The sequence below is a fragment of the Peromyscus maniculatus genome, chromosome 19 (genome assembly GCF_049852395.1).
Source record: "Peromyscus maniculatus bairdii isolate BWxNUB_F1_BW_parent chromosome 19, HU_Pman_BW_mat_3.1, whole genome shotgun sequence".
NCBI classification, from domain to species: Eukaryota; Metazoa; Chordata; class Mammalia; order Rodentia; family Cricetidae; genus Peromyscus; species Peromyscus maniculatus.
Window position 1 is genome coordinate 23,876,004 of NC_134870.1, and position 19,217 is coordinate 23,895,220.

The 19,217-nt window shown below is 46.5% G+C and overlaps 1 protein-coding gene across 3 annotated transcripts in view; it reads right to left on the bottom strand.

The window, feature by feature from the left end:
• Positions 1–19,217, bottom strand: part of Epb41l4a (erythrocyte membrane protein band 4.1 like 4A) — a 204,717-nt gene that overhangs the window by 185,346 nt on the left and 154 nt on the right. For 2 of the 3 annotated variants that reach the window (XM_076554897.1, XM_006977927.4), the window contains exon 2: positions 18,421–18,860. In XM_076554897.1, coding sequence (XP_076411012.1) covers positions 18,421–18,519 — 99 coding nt within the window. In that variant the 5' untranslated portion in view covers positions 18,520–18,860. Of the gene's footprint in view, positions 1–18,420; positions 18,861–19,217 lie in introns of those variants that run through there. The other variant, XM_076554896.1, reaches the window with a different exon arrangement.

Sequence of the window (19,217 nt, forward strand, 5' to 3'; positions counted from 1 at the left end):
GAAGAAAGGGTGTATTTCAGCTTACAGCACTCAGGCCACACACCCCATCACTGAGGGAAGTCCGGGCTGGAACTCAAGGCAGGAAGGAACCTGGAAGCAGGAACTGAAGCAGAGGCCACATAGGAGCACTGCTTACAGGCGCAATGTTTTCAATACAAACTTCATTCCTGACAGCTCCGTGACTAGAGCTTTAGAAAAGCCAGGGTTTCTACAAGAAAAAAACGTTACTGTCTCCTACAAACAGTCTTTACAAGCAACAGAAGCCTGCTGGGCACTGTGGCACACAGCCATACTTGCAGCCCCGCAGAGGCAGGCGGGAAGAAGTTCAGAGTCAGCCTAGTCCACATGAGTTCCTGGCCAGCCAGAGCTACAAAGCATGACCCCGTCTCAACAAACAAATAAACAAACAAAACAGCACTTGCAAGAGATGGCTCAGTAAATAAAGGCATCAAGCTTGACGAACTGAGATCCAATTCTGGAACTCGCTCACATGGTGAGAGAACAGGAAAGAACTAACTCCCATCAACTCTGACCACCACACATGCACTATGACACACTTGCTGCACTCCTACAGGCATGTGTGCGCACACACACACACACACACACACACACACACACACACACACAAATAAATGTAATAAAGTTTTAAAACAAAAATAGTCATAAACCCAAAGCTCTGAATGAATAAAATTCTGTGTCTTAAAGGTCTATTTCTCTAAAAATGTACACTCCTAAATGAAACTGTCATGACTTTGTCCCAGGTAGTGAGTATCAAACAGTCACCAGCTGCAGGTAGTTATAATTAGACGAACTGGTAAGAATAAGCCCCAGGATGCAGGTGGGACTCTAGCGACAAACAGGTACAGTGGTGTGAGGAGAGAAACAACCGAATCCTGGTTCTATCGCCCTCATCTACACCATACACTGTTTCCTTCATCTCCTGCTACGCCCCCATCATGCCCCCACGCTCATACACACACTGTGACCACAGCAGCACAAAATATTCCTGCGGTGATATTTTATTTGTGCTGAAATGAGGTGATATTTTATTTGTGCTTTGATAAATAAAGTTTGCCTGAAGATCAAGGGGGAAAGGCCAGCCATTTTAAGTAAACAAAGTCAGGCAGCACACGCCCTTAATCCCGATCACTTAGTAGGCAGGGTCTCTGTGTGTTCAAGGCCACACTATCGAACAGAGCCAAGTGTGGTGACACACGCCTTTAATCCCAGTATCAACCATCGAGACCTGGAGGTCTGTACAGATAGGCAGTGACAAGGAAGTGAGGTAGCTGGGCTAAGAGCCAATGAGAGGGCAGAAAAGCAAGGCATATAAAGGCGTGGGTAGACAGGAAGTAACTCGCATTTGGAAGCTGCACAGTTGGTGAGGTAAGGTTGGCTGGTGGCTTTTCCTATTTCCGTGATCTCTCTCTGAGGCTTTCATCCCTATATTTGGCTCCGTGTTTTTTTATTTAATAAGACCATTTAGAAATTCGTCTACATCCTCCTTTCTCTGCATGACTACACTCCAGCCACGCTAGGTTCCTGTTTCCTCTGCCTGAACTCCCTCTGTCTTCACCATTCAGCCCTTCCTAAGGACCACTTCATTCCATCCATTAGACTGATGTCACAGACACTCATGTCCCCACCAAGAGTCCCTCCCTAACCCAGGTGCTCATTCCCCCCATCACCTACTGGGCTGTATGTCCCACACTGGGAAGGACTTTGCTGTTCTACTTCATGGCTGTAGCCAGGCTATGTCCAGGCCCTGACCCAGGCCCAGCAGCTGACAGGCTCCTTACTATCTTTTCTCCCTCTCCCATGGGTGGAACCTAGCTCACAGCTCACACTAACATGTGCCTAGACTCCAGGCCTGTCTGCAGTCATCAGCTGCCCAATTAACTTCCTAAAATACCACCAAGGATCTCCTCTGCCTGCAAGATATTACACCCCATGTCTGAATTTCAAGGCCTTCCCTCCCCAACATCACCCAAGAGGTAGGAAGCTAATTTTCTCCTTTACCTGTGGATACCTATAGATTCAGTGGGCTCTCCTCTCCCATCCACCCCTCCCCAGAAGTTCTCTGGGGTAAGCATTCTCCTTTTATATACCTCAGCCCCAAATCCTTAACAGTCAAGAGTCCCTTGGGTCTCTTCCCCTTTCAAGAGTGTACTTCTCTGTTCTACGTTTAGCTGCTTTCCTATGATTCCACGCATGCTCATTTTGCATGCCACAACAACCTGTCAAGAAGGGAAAAGTACCAATGCTTACAGATCACCACTGGGTGCCAGACACTGAAGGAGGCCCAAAGTGGCTAAGTGTCTAGCAAGTGCTGTTAAAACTTCCACTGAATTGAGTGCCTCACACTTCTTTGAGGGCAGCTTCTAACTAAGTACAACCGTGTTCTACAAAGTAGTCTTGATGAGGAAAATCATTCTGAAAAGAGTCATTTAGAAATCAAATGCTCAGCTTCACTCTCCTTCCCTTCCCAAATCACTCACCCAAGCTGTTGGAAACAGGAAGCCGGATTGATTCTTTCCTTCTTGGATCCTATCTGTCTAGTCTACGAGTGGAACTGAAGAAGCCACAGTTATCTGAAGGCTTACAGAAGAGGATTCTCTTTCTGGAATCTGCTTTCAAAGATAGCAATGAAGACTTACAGAAAAAGAATCTCTTTCTGGAATCTGCGGGTCACCAGACGCCTCCCTTTGCCCCGCCTCGTAGGCGTGACAGTTGCCAGAGTCTCATTGGGGGTTGGAACTTCCAGATCCAAGCTGGAATAGCTACCCACTACAGTTATCTGTGGAACCTGGGGAGTGAAACAGTATTGTGGCTCCGGACCACGCAAACACTGCACCATCTCTGGGCTCAGAAACCAGGCTCTGTGTCCCTTCTTAGTCACCTCCACACCTTGGCAGCTACAAGGAAGCTGGCTATGGCGCCCAGTGTTTAAACACTTGGAAAGGACGTGCGCGTAGCGACATTACTACCCAGACTTTACCAACTCTTTACTCAGTAACTAGAACTTCCTGTATGGGAGCAAGCTACTTTTGAATTTTTAGAAAAATTTTAAAGATTTATTCATTTTTATTTCACATGTATGAGTGTTTTGCCTGCATGTGTGTGCACCACGTGTGTGCAGTGCCAGAAGTGGGCACTGGATCTTCTGAAACAGGAGTTACAGATGGTTCGCATGGGTTCTGGAAACCCAACCTAAGGTCTCCTGCAAGAACAGCATCCTCTTACCTGCTCAGCCATCACCCGAGCCCCGGAAGGAGTAAGAGTTTTTAAACATTATCCCGGCGTGTACTGGCATAACCATAAATACTAGAACCGTGTGATAGCAATACACGTGTATGCCGACTGTGTGGGCCCCACTCTTGCCCAAAGGCTTTAACTGGTGGAGAAGTGCAAAATCTCTTAGCATTATAAAAACAACCGCACAAGTAATTGTGCATTTATTTCTTTTACTGCTGCATACAAAAGGAATCTAAAGCCAGGTATTGTGGTGTGTGCACTTGGAAGTAGAGGCAGGAGATTCAGGAGCTCACAGCAATCCTCGGCTACACAGTGAGTTCAATGCCACCATTTTTTTTTTTTTTTAACTTCAGGCCTGGTCTACTCAGTGGAGGCCATACCTGACACTATCAGCAAGGCGAAGAACCTGTGGCTTACTAGCCTACTGTACACTACTATTATTCTGCTGCATGGGCATAAAGCGAATCCTAATGACTTAGTGCTACAGGTCATCGCTCAGCCCTTATCCCCAAAGCTGCTTCTTACCTACAGTAGATGGCACATCACACAGAGACTCACAACTGTGCAAAGGGCAGAGAGCAAGCCACTTCAGAGGGCTCAGCCCCGAATGGTATGTCTATTTCACAATGGTATGTGTCTCCTCAGGAGAGGGGCAGAAAGAATGCAAGAGCCAGAGGTGGTGGATGACTCCACGAGACAGTGTTTTCCAGACACAACAAGGAAGACGCACGTATGAACTCACACTGATTGTGATAGCTTGCACAAGACCTGTGCAAGCTCAAGGCTGGCAAAACTCCAAGCATAGAGGAGAGGACATAAACAGGAAGTCCCACCTCTAGCTGAGGAACTACTGGCATGTGACTGCTGCTGGGAGAAAGAGAGTCCATTTTTTTTTAATGGTGTGATACCTGGTCTATCAACCACGCTCCCAGGGCGGTCCCCATACCTCGGAGTAATTGACCAATATGAACTGGACAGGGGGAGGTGGGCAGTTAGCAAGGATCTGAGACAGGATTGAGGGAGGGGGAGGAATATGATCAAAATATATTGCATAAAATTCTCAAAAATTAATGAATGCATTATTTTAAAATAATTTAAATAATTTTCTTGGGGAAAATAGATTTTGAGTGGGAAAGGTTTAAGATGCCCTGGTCTAAAGCAGCAGTGTGTTGTGTGTTTTGTGTGTGTTGCCAGGCTGACACACAAAGCCTCACACTCTAGACAAGCACTCTAACACTGAGCTAAGCTCACAAGCCCCCTAATTTTGAACATTTTTTAGTCAAGCACATTTAGAAAGCTTGGCAACTGAGCATGTCTAATAAGCTATAAATTCTACCCCGGGCTGAGAATTGATTAAATATGGAAGGCTAGGGACATTGTATTCATCACTTTGCTGTCTAATCTCAGGCACAAGGCACAAAATTATCTAACTACTTAAAGGTAGAAAGTATACTGGTGAAGGCAAAGAGAGGTGTGCCTACCTCTGCTGTGTGCCAAGAAACCACAGAACCTTTGTCAGGATCACAGCTGTGACCCACTCAGCAGTTACTAGAGGAAAAGCCCACACAGAGGCAGACAAACTGTAAGCATTTATCACATGAAATCACCCCACACACACACCAGGAAAAAACCCGGCAGCCTCTTCTATTTCTCCCACGACACCAAATGGGAAGGATGCATTTGAAAAGTCAAGTCAGCTTCCAACGAAAGTTCTCGTGGGGATGAGGTGCACTTTGTGGAGTGTGCGCATCTGTTCTCAGAGGCTCCGAGGTTCATCCTTGAAGGAAACACTATTCCAGGACATAAATGCTGCTCATCTTTTGGAAACAATAATTTAAAAGAAAATAAAGGGTTTTCTGGAGAGCAGTTAGTTGTTTAGCCTTAAACATGACTCACCCAAATACTTAATATATTCAAAGTTAGATCACTTTCCTTTCCCCTCTGGCTCCTAAAAGAAGGGGAAAAGGACAGCATTTTCAAATTGAAGGAAAACTCAAGGTTTTATAACCTGCTAATAGACAAGGGGCCTTGGGTTTCTCCAGCATCATTCACAGAGGAACCTGGCGACCTAAGAGAACTGACCCGCGGTCAGCTGGCCCCCAGCAGCTGGGTCTGCTTTCCTCTCACCGTCCTCGGGATGGGGTCAATATGCTGGTGTCAGTTCTGTATTTCTCCTGACACTCTCACAGCCTGCTCCTCGGTGTGTACACAACAGCTTCCAAGCAGTCTACGGGAAAGCTCTTCAGGGTTTGCTGGACAAATATTCTAAAAGAAATGATCTGTCCAAGTTCTCGTGATCCTGATTCAAACTATTACAAGGCTAGACTTTAAGTTAATGAGGTTCTAATTGAAATTAACAAGGGAGTGGCCTTCACGTTCATGCACGCTGGCACACACATGTTCACAGCACATATACCTAACACATGCTCATACACACTCACCCACACAGACAACATGAAAGGAGCGATTTATCATTTTCTAAGTAAGTTTTCTCCAACTCGGCAAATCAGCTTACTAACCAGTAAATGCAAATAACAAGAAAGCCTTTTGCAAAACCTTTAGAGTTTAGAACTGTCTAAAGATATTACAAATCATGACTTCTTATTTTTAAGACAGCACTACATGGCTCCCTAACAAAGACCCCTAACTTTCATCTGGTATGTGTCATGTTCGTGTGCTGGCAACAGAACGAAACAGTGTGTTACTGTATTCAGCCTTCACAGGAATAAAAAAGTAGATACTGTTACCAATTTTACCCCACTGATGATAAAACTCAGGCATGGAGTTATACAGCTTGCCAGAGGTCACTAGTGAGTAAAGGATGGAGGTGCAAATCAGCCATTCACACTCTACAGCACTTGAAATTCGCGCAAGTCTGTCACCATTTCCATCCTTGAGCCTCCAGATAGGTGTGACATTAATGGGATAATCGCAGCAGCCACTTTATTTTGTAAATGGAAAAAGACACCATCACTGTGAATGACCTTCCCAAATTGCAAAAGGAAGGTAGAAGAAATGAAACCCAGATTCTTTTTTCTTTCCTTCTCCCAAGGAAGCTGCCCTTTCAGGGAGGCTCTCCAGAGCCAATCACGTGAGGGTCAGTGAGCCCGTGCAGAGGGTCAAACAGTTGAAGTGTTGTTGGTCAACAGGATGAGCAGCTGACAGGAAAGAGCAACGACCAGCAGGAATGAGTCTGCATCAAAGATTCCTCAGTGCTGCAGCGCTATCCAGATTCCGGACCCTTGACTCTCTCTTTACAAAGGAAGATGCTCTAGCCTACACATCTACCAGGATTTTTCAAATGTCTGAATAACTGTGGACTTTTTTTTTTAATGCATAATCTGGACAAGTCCATAAAGCTCTTACTACGCCAGTTTCAAGACCATGAGGGTTTACTATGGTTTCCCTCAGTCACCGGGGATCTCAGTCCAATTCTGCAAAGCCATGGCTGCTCCCTGGGTTTTAACCTGCAACCCTGGTAGAAATCCCTAAAGTTCTCAATTGAAAGTGATGCTGGAAGGCATGTGTGTTCACAAAGAGTCTTCTAGCGAGCTGCGTCATTTGTGTGTGGCGGAGGGAACAGTACACATTACCATGCCCAGAACCAATCGCTAGCAATTTCTCAATGTGTTTCAAGGCAATAGATGAACACTGCATACATATATAAACGATAATTTTTCTAACATAATAACTGGAAAGTCAAGCAGGCATATTACTTATGCCCAAAAAACCTAAAAGAGCAAACGAGGGAGATGTCCTTTTCAAATCCATCAGCTTATGTCTATGAAGAGGTACATTTTCCTGTTCAGATTAATTCATCCAATCATCAGTAATCCACTGATGCCTATCATTCTACAGTGGCTTGACTGGGAACCCCATAAAAAAGACCTAGTAACAGTAGCTACCACCCACAAGGTCTGGTGTGCACAGCAGTTACTACCCATGAGGCCCAGTGTGAACAGTAGTTACTGCCCATGAGGTCCAATGCAACATCTCAAGATAAGGCGGAGAGTGTGGCCCCAATTTACAGACAAGGATGCACACTCAGAGAAAGTGGCTAGCCTGCATTGACGGTGCTGACAAATGGGAAGGAGACTGGAAGCCAGATCACCTACGTCGAAATATGCCTTCCCATCCCATTATATCCCTCCCAGCAAGGTGGGCAGGAAAGTACAGAAACGCCTTCAATGAGATGTCAGCTTGATGAGGGTCGGAAGAGGCTTCCGGGCTCTCCACTGAGAAGTCTTCAGGAGGGTAACTCCTGAGCAGAACGCTCAGGCTTCTCTCAAACAGGTGAGGTGAGCTGGAGCTTTCCAGGCAGAGACATTAGTAGCAGGAGTATGGAGCATTCAAAAACTTGGAAGTAGTTTGGTTTAAGTGGACAGCAGGACCAGAATGAGGAAGCAGCCGAGTAAAGAACGGAAAGAATGGGGGAGGGGGGCAGGGATACTGAGGAGAGCAGCGGAAACTGGACAGTCACAGACACTGATGATTTGTCAGACCCGCATACCTGAGAGGACATAGTCTCTTGTTGCAGCTGACATAACTCATACCGTCTCAGCTAGCCCGGGGATGCTCAGCACATCTTTACCCTTCGATGTGGACCGCGAATCACCATCCCTCAAACTTCCTCATTACCTGCACTGCATTGCTGACTGCCTACCGCACTGGACAGCGCAGGCTTATGCCACCACTATCCAGACCTGCTTCTCTTCCTGTGCCCCAGCTCGGGGAACAATCCCACGCTCCACTCTCTCAAGACATATCGGTCCCCAATAACAGAGCTCCTGCTGCAAGCCGCCTCAGTGAAGATGTGCATCCCGGCTCCCCCAGGAGGGAATCCAGGGATAGAGAGAGAAGGCTCAGGGCAGATCAGAGACATCACTATCATTTCTTTGCCATGGTAGGAGTCACTGTGGTCTATAGGCTGTAATCAACGGCTGAATGGTTCTGGTCCTAAGGAGTCACTGTGGTCTATAGGCTGTAATCAACGGCCGAATGGTTCTGGTCCTAAGGAGGGCATGTATGTGTATGGTAATGTGCTAGACAGGAAACTGAGTCTCCCTTCCCAGAAGCACTTTCACCAGCAAGCTTGCCTGTGTGCCTGTTAATCAGCACGAGTCTGTGCTGGGCTTCAGGCACAGCTTTAGAGCCATTACCCTCTCTGGACTGGGTAGGGCTGGGAACAACTTCCTCCCAGAGCCAATGGCTACACCAAAGAGCAGCTGGGTCGGGAATGAAAGAGGTGAATTGTGGGTGCTGATGTGGGTGCTGATGGCCTACCAACAATGTGCTCTACCTCTTGGGCCATGATCCTTCCATTTCCACATTCTTCCAGGCCTTGAAGTTCCCACCTCCTAAATATCTCCAGATTTTATTTCTGCCCACGTTCTCTGTTACTGTTTCCTTAGGTCATGCTCTTCTCAGTCCTTGACTGCTCCAAGACACACCTTTCAGAGACACTTAAAAAAAAACTATGTCATGCCAGGCGGTGGTGGCTCACGCCTTTAATCCCAGCACTCAGGAGAGAGAGCCAGGCGGATCTCTGTGAGTTCAAGGCCAGCCTGGTCTACAGAGTGAGATCCCCGAACAGGCACCAAAACTACACAGTGAAACCCTGTCTCGGAAAAGAAAGAAAGAAAGAAAGAAAGAAAGAAAGAAAGAAAGAAAGAAAGAAAGAAAGAAAGGAAGGAAGGAAGGAAGGAAGGAAGGAAGGAAGGAAGGAAGGAAGGAAGGAAGGAAGGAAGGAAGGAAGGAAGGAAAAGAGAGAGAGAGAAAGAAAGAAAAAGAAAGAAAGGAAGGAAGAAAGAAAGAAAGAATGAATATGTCACAATGGGCAAAAGTGGGAGAGATTAGCATTTCTAAATTGTAAATGAGAAGAAAATATATTTTAAATTTTTATATGAATAGCTACCACTTGTTGAGTATCTCTGCTCTTACATGTCTAAAATCCTTTTCTCAGATTTTCACAATCATCCTATAAGGCAGACACCATGTCCCTCAACACACAGAGGAGGGAACTAGGCTGACTCAAGAAGAGTTGTCCCTATGTAGCCGACAGGACACGACCACAGGGAACAGAAAGGACTAGAGACATCCGCACAGTCCCAGGGAGGAAGCTCACCTGGGCACAAAGTGTGAGCCCACGCTAAGCTGGAAGCGTGGGGATGGGGAGGAAACCCAGTTCTGAGAAGTGATATTTCACGTAGCAAAGGGCCAAGGCTGTTTCCCAAACTTGCTTCTGAATGCAGGGCAAAGCGGGGCGAGAATCTTGACACACAAGCAGTCTCTAGAGTTAGCTCATGAGCCTGGCCTTCAGGCGGGGCACGGTCTGTGTGGAAATCTGGACTGTGATTTGGTGTGGTTCGTGACACAGTCTCACTGTGGCCCCTTGCTGTCCTGGAACTCTCTTCTGTAGAGTTCCAGGCTGCTCTGTTCCTTCAGCAATGTTCCCGCCCTCTGCCTCCTGGCTGCCGGGATGACAGGCATGCGCTGGACTCTGAACAAGACTCACAAATCTTGGAACTCAGTGCCACTGACTGCTCTATGTGGGTCCCTTCTCAATCCGCTGCAGAATTTGGTTTCGCTCCCTGGGTCTCAGCTGGCTGACCCCTCCCCTACCATCTGACCTCTCCCCTATTGTGCTATGGTCCCAGGGGGCTAGGATGGGCCAGCAGAGATGCTCCCACCCAGCACTCCCTCCTAGTCCCTGCCTCCCACCCCCCTTCCTTGTTCTGACTTCCTCCTGGAATGTCAACCTCCTCTGCTAGGAAACAGACTTCTCACACTTAGGAAAGGCAGCCAGCCCTTTCAAGCCTGCAGCCTCTGGAGGAGCCATTCAGCCCTTGGGGATCGCTTCAAGAGTGTTTAGTTACAGAGGAAAGGTTTTAACAACCCATAGCATTAAGTAAGAAGGGCTGTTTCACTTAAAAAAGAAAAGAACAAACAGGAAGTGCATACGGAGCTCAGAGGCATAGGAATGCAATTCATTCTTCTCCTTTCTTTCTCTCTCTCTCTCTCTTTCTCTTTTTTTTTTTTTTTTTTTTTTTTTTTTTTTTGAGACTGGTACAGACTCTCCAAATTGTAGCTACAAGCTTCTTGAGTCACAAAGTAAACTGACTGGTTCCTGAACTTAACACACCTCGTCTCTGCCTAGGACATGTGATAACAGGTGTCTAGTGAGCCTTAATATGTGAGCCTTCCAAGCAAAAGGCACAGTGCAGAAGTGAAGGGCAGTGGCTGCCACCCAGCACAGGATGACCAGGAGCAACACATATCAAGCCTAAAGGGGTCTACACGCCAGAGCTAACACTCCGCTAAGCAGTCTCAGAGGGACACTGCTGGAACTCAGACAGGTCACATCTACACAGGCCTGCAGACAAACGCCCCCCACATCAGACTGGAAAAAAAAAACAACTTTTTTCACAAAAACCCAATGCTTATTAAGGCTGAGAACAGTAGTAAATCAGACTTATGCAGCTTCAAGGATAAAATGAGCAGAAGAGCAGTATTTAAAAAATGACAGCAGAACTCCCTAATTATGTGGATTCCCACTGCGGTGCTAACCAGCAACGGTCTCAACTGAGACAGCAAAGGAGAACGAGACTCTCCAGCCATTCATGAAATCTGTGCTTCTCCTAAAAGACTCAGGTTGGAAGGAGAATGCTCTATTTAAGAGAAAGAAAAGGCCTAAGACCTGAGAAGTCGTTGAGGAAATCCTCAGGCACAGTCACTATGAGGCCGGCCAGGACTACCTGAATCCCTGTCTCTCAACCCCCCTCTCCCCACCCATTCTACAAGGGCAAAAAAAAAAAAAAAAAACGGTGTGACTCATGTTTCCTGCCAGGCTACCAATCAGCTTTTCAGTGTGCCACATGCACTCAGTCCACTGAACCTTCTCATTCTCTGCCCACCGTCAATATGAAAACCGGAGTATCTTGGCAACGGATTTTTCACAGTGAAACCCACTTTATTCTGCAGTCTTTTCTAGTAACAATAAAATGGCACAGGAATGTCATTATCTCTGCAAAGATTTTCAATATAGCCCCGTTCCAACTGCAGCATTCCTTTCCCCCTCTATTCAAATTATAGTTAATAAGCATCTATTACATGAAGCGTACAGCCCTCGCTGCCGGAATCACAGGCATGGGCTCGCAAGCTACAGGAAAAGACAGAGGAGTCCAGAAATGCTTGGAGTGTGCTGGGTGCTGAGACAGAGATGCAGGAGACCGAGACGCGGGAGACACAGATGGGCACTGCTTGATTCTGCCAAGTCGGGCTCAGCTGAAAATTTCTCAGCAGATGAGACACTTGATTCAAGTCTTGAAGCCTGGTTCAGATGAGGGAGTGTTTAGGGAAAGGCAAAAAGGTGTATAGCAATCAGCAGGAATCCCATGCACAATGCAACAGGAGGGTCTGGAATGTCTGGGAAAACGAGAGCAATTCTGTCTGGGCACAAGCAAGCCACTGGGCAGGCAGGGCTACAGCAGTCAACTACGGAGAGGGAAGGCGCAGTGTGGACTTCTCTCCAGACAGGAATGAGTCACTACAAAAGGTTAGGAAAGGGGTACAGGGAGGCCAGCAGTTTCTGCTGCTCACCACATTCGAGGCGCCAAGAATGTGTAAGGTGGCTATTTTACAGAGGGTGAAACTGTGGCTCTGAAGTGACCAGCATCTTTGTAAAGCTCCACATCCAGCTCACATTAACAGAAATGTCACTTACAGCATCACTTCCTTCAACCTGCGTCTGTTTAAAAGGTCCCTGGTTTTGTAAGTTAGTCGGCAGATATTAAAATATATCGGTACTAACATACATATGCTTATACAACCTATGGAAACTATTTCTTTTCACTTCCTGCCCCCCACCCCCACCGCCCAACCTTCTGAGAAGTTTTCCTTCCCAGTCCAAGCAAAAGGAAACTTAGCATTCTTCACGAGATGCTTTAAAAGCTCATCTACGACTACTTTGTTCTGGTTCCCTGGGAAGTTTCTGATTCGAGGATCCAAAGTGATTCACAGTACTCACACAGGATCCTCAGGACGGTTAGGAGGTAACAGTACTTAACAGTGAATGGATGAACTGTCCATTTTAACTGGATAGATGATTTGATGCAGCTCCATCTTTTATGGTTAATGGAGGAGCTGGAGGTATGGCCCACTGCTTAAGAGCTCTGGCTGCTCTTCCAAAGGACCAGGTTCAATTCCTAGTATCACATGGCAGCTCACAACCATCTGTAACTCCAGTTCCAGAGAATCCAACTTCCTTCTGGTCGCTGTGGGTACCAGGAGGCATCAGACAAAATACTTAGACATATAAAATAAATAACTCTTTTTTTTTAGGTTAATGGAATTCCTATCTTACTAAGTTAGTTTCATTAATTTAACTATCACATCTAAGAAAGATAAGTCCCTTATTATTCAGAGGATCAACCCTTGCTAAAATGAAAATACTAATCCTTTTCATATTTGCAGAGCAATTCTAGGGACCAAATTTACAATCAAACCTTGTGACTTTTTTCAAATCTTTTGCTCCTCAGAGAACAATCCAGAAAAAATAATCTGAACCGCATTCAAGTTTTGCTTGCGAAAAGAACAAAAAGAAAGCGTTCTACCTCTCCCTGCACAGAGACCCACAAAGGGCCTAACCAAAGTTTCCCAGAACAAACATTACTCAGACACTGGGCCAGCCATAGGAGAAACTCTTACCTGAATGAGCTGAAGAGACAACAGCAGAGAACAAACAGCTAAATGCTATTGTTCTGGCTGAACATACAACCCACAGCTCTTAGCTTATACACACTGGGGCCCTTCCGTCTCAGATCAGGTTCAAGCAAGAGACTGAACAAAACAAGACTTCCTGCCTGTCAAGTGAGGTTACCTCTACAGGGAGAACGCAAGTACCTAAGTAATGCTAGAATGGGTACAAAAAAAATTGTCTTTTATTTTTCTAATTAATTTTTAAACAGAAAATCATTTAATCAGTTAAATGATAGTTTTTTTTAACATATAAGATGTGCAACTATCATCCTTGCACTGAAATGCTTTCTACCAGAACAAATTTTTTTTCACTGAAATAACCTTTATCAACATTATGAAAAACTACTTCATGACTAACTCTTCAATTCATCATTTGGTACTTAAATAAATCCAAGGAGTACTTTTCTGTTGGTACACACAAAATAATGATTTGCCAAGCTTTGCTCACATGTCCACATTTGACAGGTACAGTTAGTCATCCAACACGATGCATTATTACAACAGAAGTGCAAAGACATTTCTCTTTTACTATTTATTTTATTTTGTGTGGATGTGTATGTGGCTGAGTGTGTGTCTGCACACCAATTGTGTGGTTGAATATATGTCTGCACACCAATTGTGTGGCTGAGTGTATGAATGCACACCAATTGTGTAGCTGAGTGTATGTCTGCACACCAATTGTGTAGCTGAGTGTATGTATGCACACCGAGTGTATACAGGAGCCTGTGGCAGTCAGAAGGTGTCCCCTAGAACAGGAGTTGCAGATGGCTGTGAGCTGTCAGGTGGGTTCTGTGGTCTTCTTCAAGAGCAGGAAGTGCTCTTAACTACCTAGCCATCTCTCCAGACCCAAGGATATTTCTTTTTTATTTTTCAGATTTTTACAAGAGAATTCTTAAGTAAGCCACACAGGGATCAGTAAAATTCCTTCTATTAAAATAAAAGATAGCGGGGGCTGGAGAGGTGGCTCAGAGGTTAAAAGCACTGACTGCTCTTCCAGAGGTCCTGAGTTCAATTCCCAGCACCCACATGGCCGCTCACAGCAGTCTGTAATGAGATCTGGTGCCCTCTTTTGTGTACATAATAAATAAATCTTTAAAAAATAAAATAAAACATAGCCTGGGTGTGGTGGTTCCTGCCTGTTCTATTATCTCACCACCTAGAAGACCAAGACAGGAAGATTGTCATAAGTTCCAGGCCAGTCTGGGCTACAATGTAATACCCTGTCAAAAAATACATGTGTCTGTGAATAACTTTAATGCAAAATCAATGGTCCTTAATGTTTAATAGTTTTATTTTTTTCATGTGTGTGTGTGTGCCTGCATGTATGTATGTGTACCATGTGCACGCCTGGTGCTCTCAGGCATCACTAGGGGGCATCTGATCCCCGGTGGTCCTCATTTCACTTGAGAATAAGAAAAAGGGGGTATTACAGAATCTCAAAAAGTACTTTTTAAAAGACTTTTATCTGTTATTATGGCATGGGTATGTGTCTGTGCACAGTGGGGTGACTGTGTTACAGCACACAGCTGGAGGTCAGAGGACAACTCTGTATATATAATCTGTTCTCTCCTTCAGCCTCTATGTGAATTCCAGGGATCCAGCTCAGATCCCCAGGGATGCTGAACAGACATCTTCACACTGAGCCAACTCGTCAGCCCTTAAAAGGCACTTTAAGGCCAGGCGGCGTTGACTCACACCTTTAATTCCAGCACTCAGGAGGCAGAAACTGGTGGATCTCTGTGAGTTCCAGGCCAGCCTGGTCTACAGAGTGAGTTCCTAGACAGCCTGGGCCACACAGAGAAACCCTGTCTCAAAACAACAACAACAACAAAGTACTTTAAAAATGTAATCGATATTTTTTGTTTTAATTTCAGAGAAAAATGAGCTAATTGATGCTACTTAAATTTGTGCTTATTTTCATTTAATGTCTGAGAATAATTTTGTTAGTATAAAAATACAAAAAAAAAAATAATTACATCAAGTACATAAAGTTAAAACTCAAAATTTGCAAACAATATACAGCCCTAAAGTCCTGGAAGTCCTGAGTATGTGCCCAAGTATTTATAAAAATGTGTTTTCAGCCGGGCGGTGGTGGCGCACACCTTTAATCCCAGCACTCGGGAGGCAGAGCCAGGTGGATCTCTGTGAGTTCGAGGCCAGCCTGGGCTACCAAGTGAGTTCCAGGAAAGGCGCAAAGCTACACAGAGAAACCCTGTCTCGAAAAACCAAAAAAAAAAAAAAAAAAATGTGTTTTCAGTAACATCAGAGGTATGAATAAAATAAAGTTGAGAGCCTTTTGCCCACCATCAGTGACCATGGATTTTTGTTTCTCTACTCCTTTTCATGCTTTTTCTTATTTTCCTTCCAATAGTTAGACGAGATGTATTTCCTGGTATAAATGGCTTCAACTGGAGTTAAGTTTTTGCTAATTCTCCTTTACAGATCAGGCATGCTGCTGGAAGAGCTCTGGTGTAAGCTGCATCTCTTCCTGGCTACCCCAAAACCCTAGAGTCCTTTTCATCTGATCCTGTCTTTCCAAGATCTGAAGATTGGGCATTTTATCTCTGCTTCCCAACAGAGGTGGGCAGGCCTCCTCTCCCTTAGGAACACTTGAACTTGCAGTAACTTTTACTTTAACTAGTGATAGCCAAAGTCACCAAGTAAACCACCCCAGAGGAGAACACAGTAACAGCAGCTATCGATTACTGACTGTGAGGTTAATTGTTCACCTGTGAACTAAAGTAGGAGCTAATTTTATCTAATTCATAAACAGTAACCCGGGACTGGAGAGGTGGCTCAGCAGTTAAGAGCACTGGCTGCTCTTTAAGAGGACCAGGGTTCGATTCCCAGCACCCACATGGCAGCTCACAACCATCTGTAATTTCAGTTCCAGAGGATCAGACAGCCTTTTAGACATGCATACAGGCAAAATGCCAACACACATAAAATAAATAAAATTCAAATATACATATAGAGTAATTGACACCTGTAGGTCAAAACATGGGACGGGTAAGAGTGTTTTAAAAACCCAATTTTGTATAGCATAACATAGATGTTCAATCGATATTTACTATTTACACAGATGTTTTTGCAAACCTCATACCATTGGCAAATATACAAATGCTTAATTAAGTACATGCCACAGGTAGATAGGTTCTAAGGCACACTTTTTTTTTCCCCCAAGACAGGGTTTCTCTGTGTAGTTTTGGTGCCTGTCCTGGATCTCACTCTGTAGACCAGGCTGGCCTCGAACTCACAGAGATCCACCTGGCTCTGCCTCCGGAGTGCTGGGATTAAAGGGGTGCGCCACCGCCGCCCAGCTGAAGGCACACATTTTTAAGGAGGTATAGCAGTTGCAGATAATGCGGTTAACTGCAGCAGACAACATCTGTGTTACACACACGGACATCAAAATCAGCATGGCATGCCTGTGTGACACCCAAAGAGGCCAAGCTTGTGGTGAAAATGATTACTTCCAACCCAAGTCTGCTTTAAATACTGCTCAGTTGCATGGCACCCAGCCAAACTAACACTATTTGGAAGTTGTTGTTGCCTTTGTATCGCTCACCAAATTTCAACCCATTTGTAAAACGAGGTAAATACTATGGATTTACTAAAAATAAGTACGGGTCAGGATTTCTGACTCCCGTTTCTTTAACCATCTTATTCTATTTGATCCCGAGTCTTGGCTGCTCTCCTGACAGAATAATCTACACAAGCCACAGCTGACAGGGGTATGGCTTTCATGATTAAATGGGGGGCTCTTGCCACGGATGACTCTAGACTCCAGATGTATTTATCCTTTGCACTTCAGAAAGATCCCTTCGCTGGCTTAGTATCAGATCATAACTTACCGATCTCTGATTATTCCCACTCCCACACCAGGGACTCTGTACGCATTACCAAAAAGTGTCCTGTTTTGTTTTGTTTTTATTTTGGCCGATTTTGTTCACAAAATGTTCTATCATACTGTGCAGTGAAATTTTGTCTCCCCCCTTTCTTAGCAAGTGGGGTTGTGTGTCTAAGTACAGAGAAAAAGTTAAAAATATAAAGCAAACACTGTCCCTCCAAATACTGTTTTATCGCTCTTGGGAAAAAAACAAAAGATGAGAATTTGATTGAATTTTGCTTATTATAATTGCTGAGGAACACGATCTCCCAAACAAGGGGTTACGTGTTTTAGCTTTAATTGGTCACTTTGGCCTTTCTTCTGCAAGAGGATTACACCCATGAAATTCTAATTCTGTATGCCCAAACTGGCAACATCCACGAAGCGGCTTCTAGCCAGGAACAGTTTTTCTGGTGGGCATAAAGGTAATCAAAACACACACACACACACACACACACACACACACACACACACACGAGAGAGAGAGAGAGAGAGAGAGAGAGAGAGAGAGAGAGAGAGAGAGAGAGAGAGAGAGAGAGAGAGAGAGAGAGAGAGAGAGAGAGAGAGAGAGAGAGAGAGAGAGAGAGAGAGACACAGACCACAGCTCCGGGATGCGCCGGAGGGGGGGTAAAGGGGGGAGGGGGGAGGGGGACCGGACGGACACACACAACATGCAGACTCCACAGCTGCCTTAACTAAAATGCCTAGGTAGTTTAATACTGAAGGAGAAGGGCAAGCAAAATACACACACCGGATTCCTATCTCCTTGGTAGTTAAATTGTTGGAAAAGCGAAACAAACGCGCAGGCGCATCCTCAGGTTGTCAGGTACAGAAAAAAAAATGTACTCATAAAATTAAGGAAGTGGGTCGGGTGCTAGCTCGCTTTCTGTGGGCTTTCTAGGTTAGAAGCAGCAATACATTTTTGATGACTACAAACTGATCACAGATTTGCTTTGTGAGATGTTTACTTAAATGTGGAGATAAAAAAACCAGCTCGCTAGTGGAAAGAAAATTGTTTTCGGGGCAAACGTAGCATTCCCCAGCTGCAAATCCGGGGAACACAATCACAATGACCTGATTAATCTTTCAGCGAGTGAGTGCATTAGTTTACTTCCCCAAGAATACTATCAGGGAAAGGGGGGGTAGGTGAGGGCGGCTTCCACAAAGCCTAGAAGCACGCCTCCAGCACCAGAATGGGGTGCAGCCTGTCCTTTCAATCCTGCGCCTGTCTGGGAGCTGCGAGGGGCCTAAGAGCTTTAGGGGGACCCCGGGAGTGGGCAGAGTCTGTCTCCGTCGCCGACCTCGAGTTGCTGCTGAAAGTTGGGGCGTCGAAGACCCCTCAAGACACTTTTCTAAGCAACTCCAAGTTGGCGCAACCCCACAGACCCGCTTCTCTGTCTGAGGCCGGGGACTGCTGCCCCGCCTTTCCAGCGGCGGCCGGGCTGGACCGGTGACAGTCTTGAGACAAAGCCGCGGACCCCCACGTCGCGGCCCCCGCACCGCGCCCTGGCCGTGCCTACCTTGATGCCCTGCTGCTGGGTGGTGAGGGTGAGCTTGGACTCGTCCAGGAGCAAAACTTCGCAGTAAAATTCTTCCGGAACGGCGCAGAAACAGCCCATGTCGGCTGAAAGCGTCTCGAGCCAGGCGAGAGCAGCGACCGCGGTGCCCGCCGCCGCCGCCTCCCCTCAAGCGCGAAGCATTAATTTATTGTGCGCGCCGTGTAGAGGGCGAGAGGCGCGGGTCTGGGTGGGGCTCAGAGTCGGGGCGAGCTCTGGGGTCCTGCGGTCGAGCCCAGGGCACCCCGAGAAGCTCGGAGAGCGGAGGCGGGAGGGCGAGCGCGCCCCGGAGCGTCAGGGGCCGGGAGCCACCCGGGAAGCGCCCGCGGAACTAGGCGCCGGGGGCAGCGTGTCCCCGCGCATCCTGCGGCTGTGGCTCCTCTTCTGAAGACTGGGGCGGCGACCTGGGGACGACAAGAGTCGCCTGGCTAGGGACGGCCGGCCAGAGACACGAAAAGGGCGAGATCGGCGCTCCAGACCCTCCCTGGGTTCGGACGCCCCTCGGTACCCCGCAGCGCCAGCCCCACTGGAGCGATTCCCCTGCCGCAGCTCCCGAGTCCCCACCGGGCGCGCACTGCTAGCGCGGACCCCGCCCCACACCCCCCTGACAAGGTAGGCAGAACGGAGAGCGCTCAGCTTCCTTCTCTTTTGTGTCCGGGGGGTGACCACGACCCCCAGCCTGGGACGCAGGGCCAGGAGCGAAAGTCGCCACTCCCTCCCTCCGCCACTCTCACAGCCGGCCCGGGGACGCGGAGGGCCGG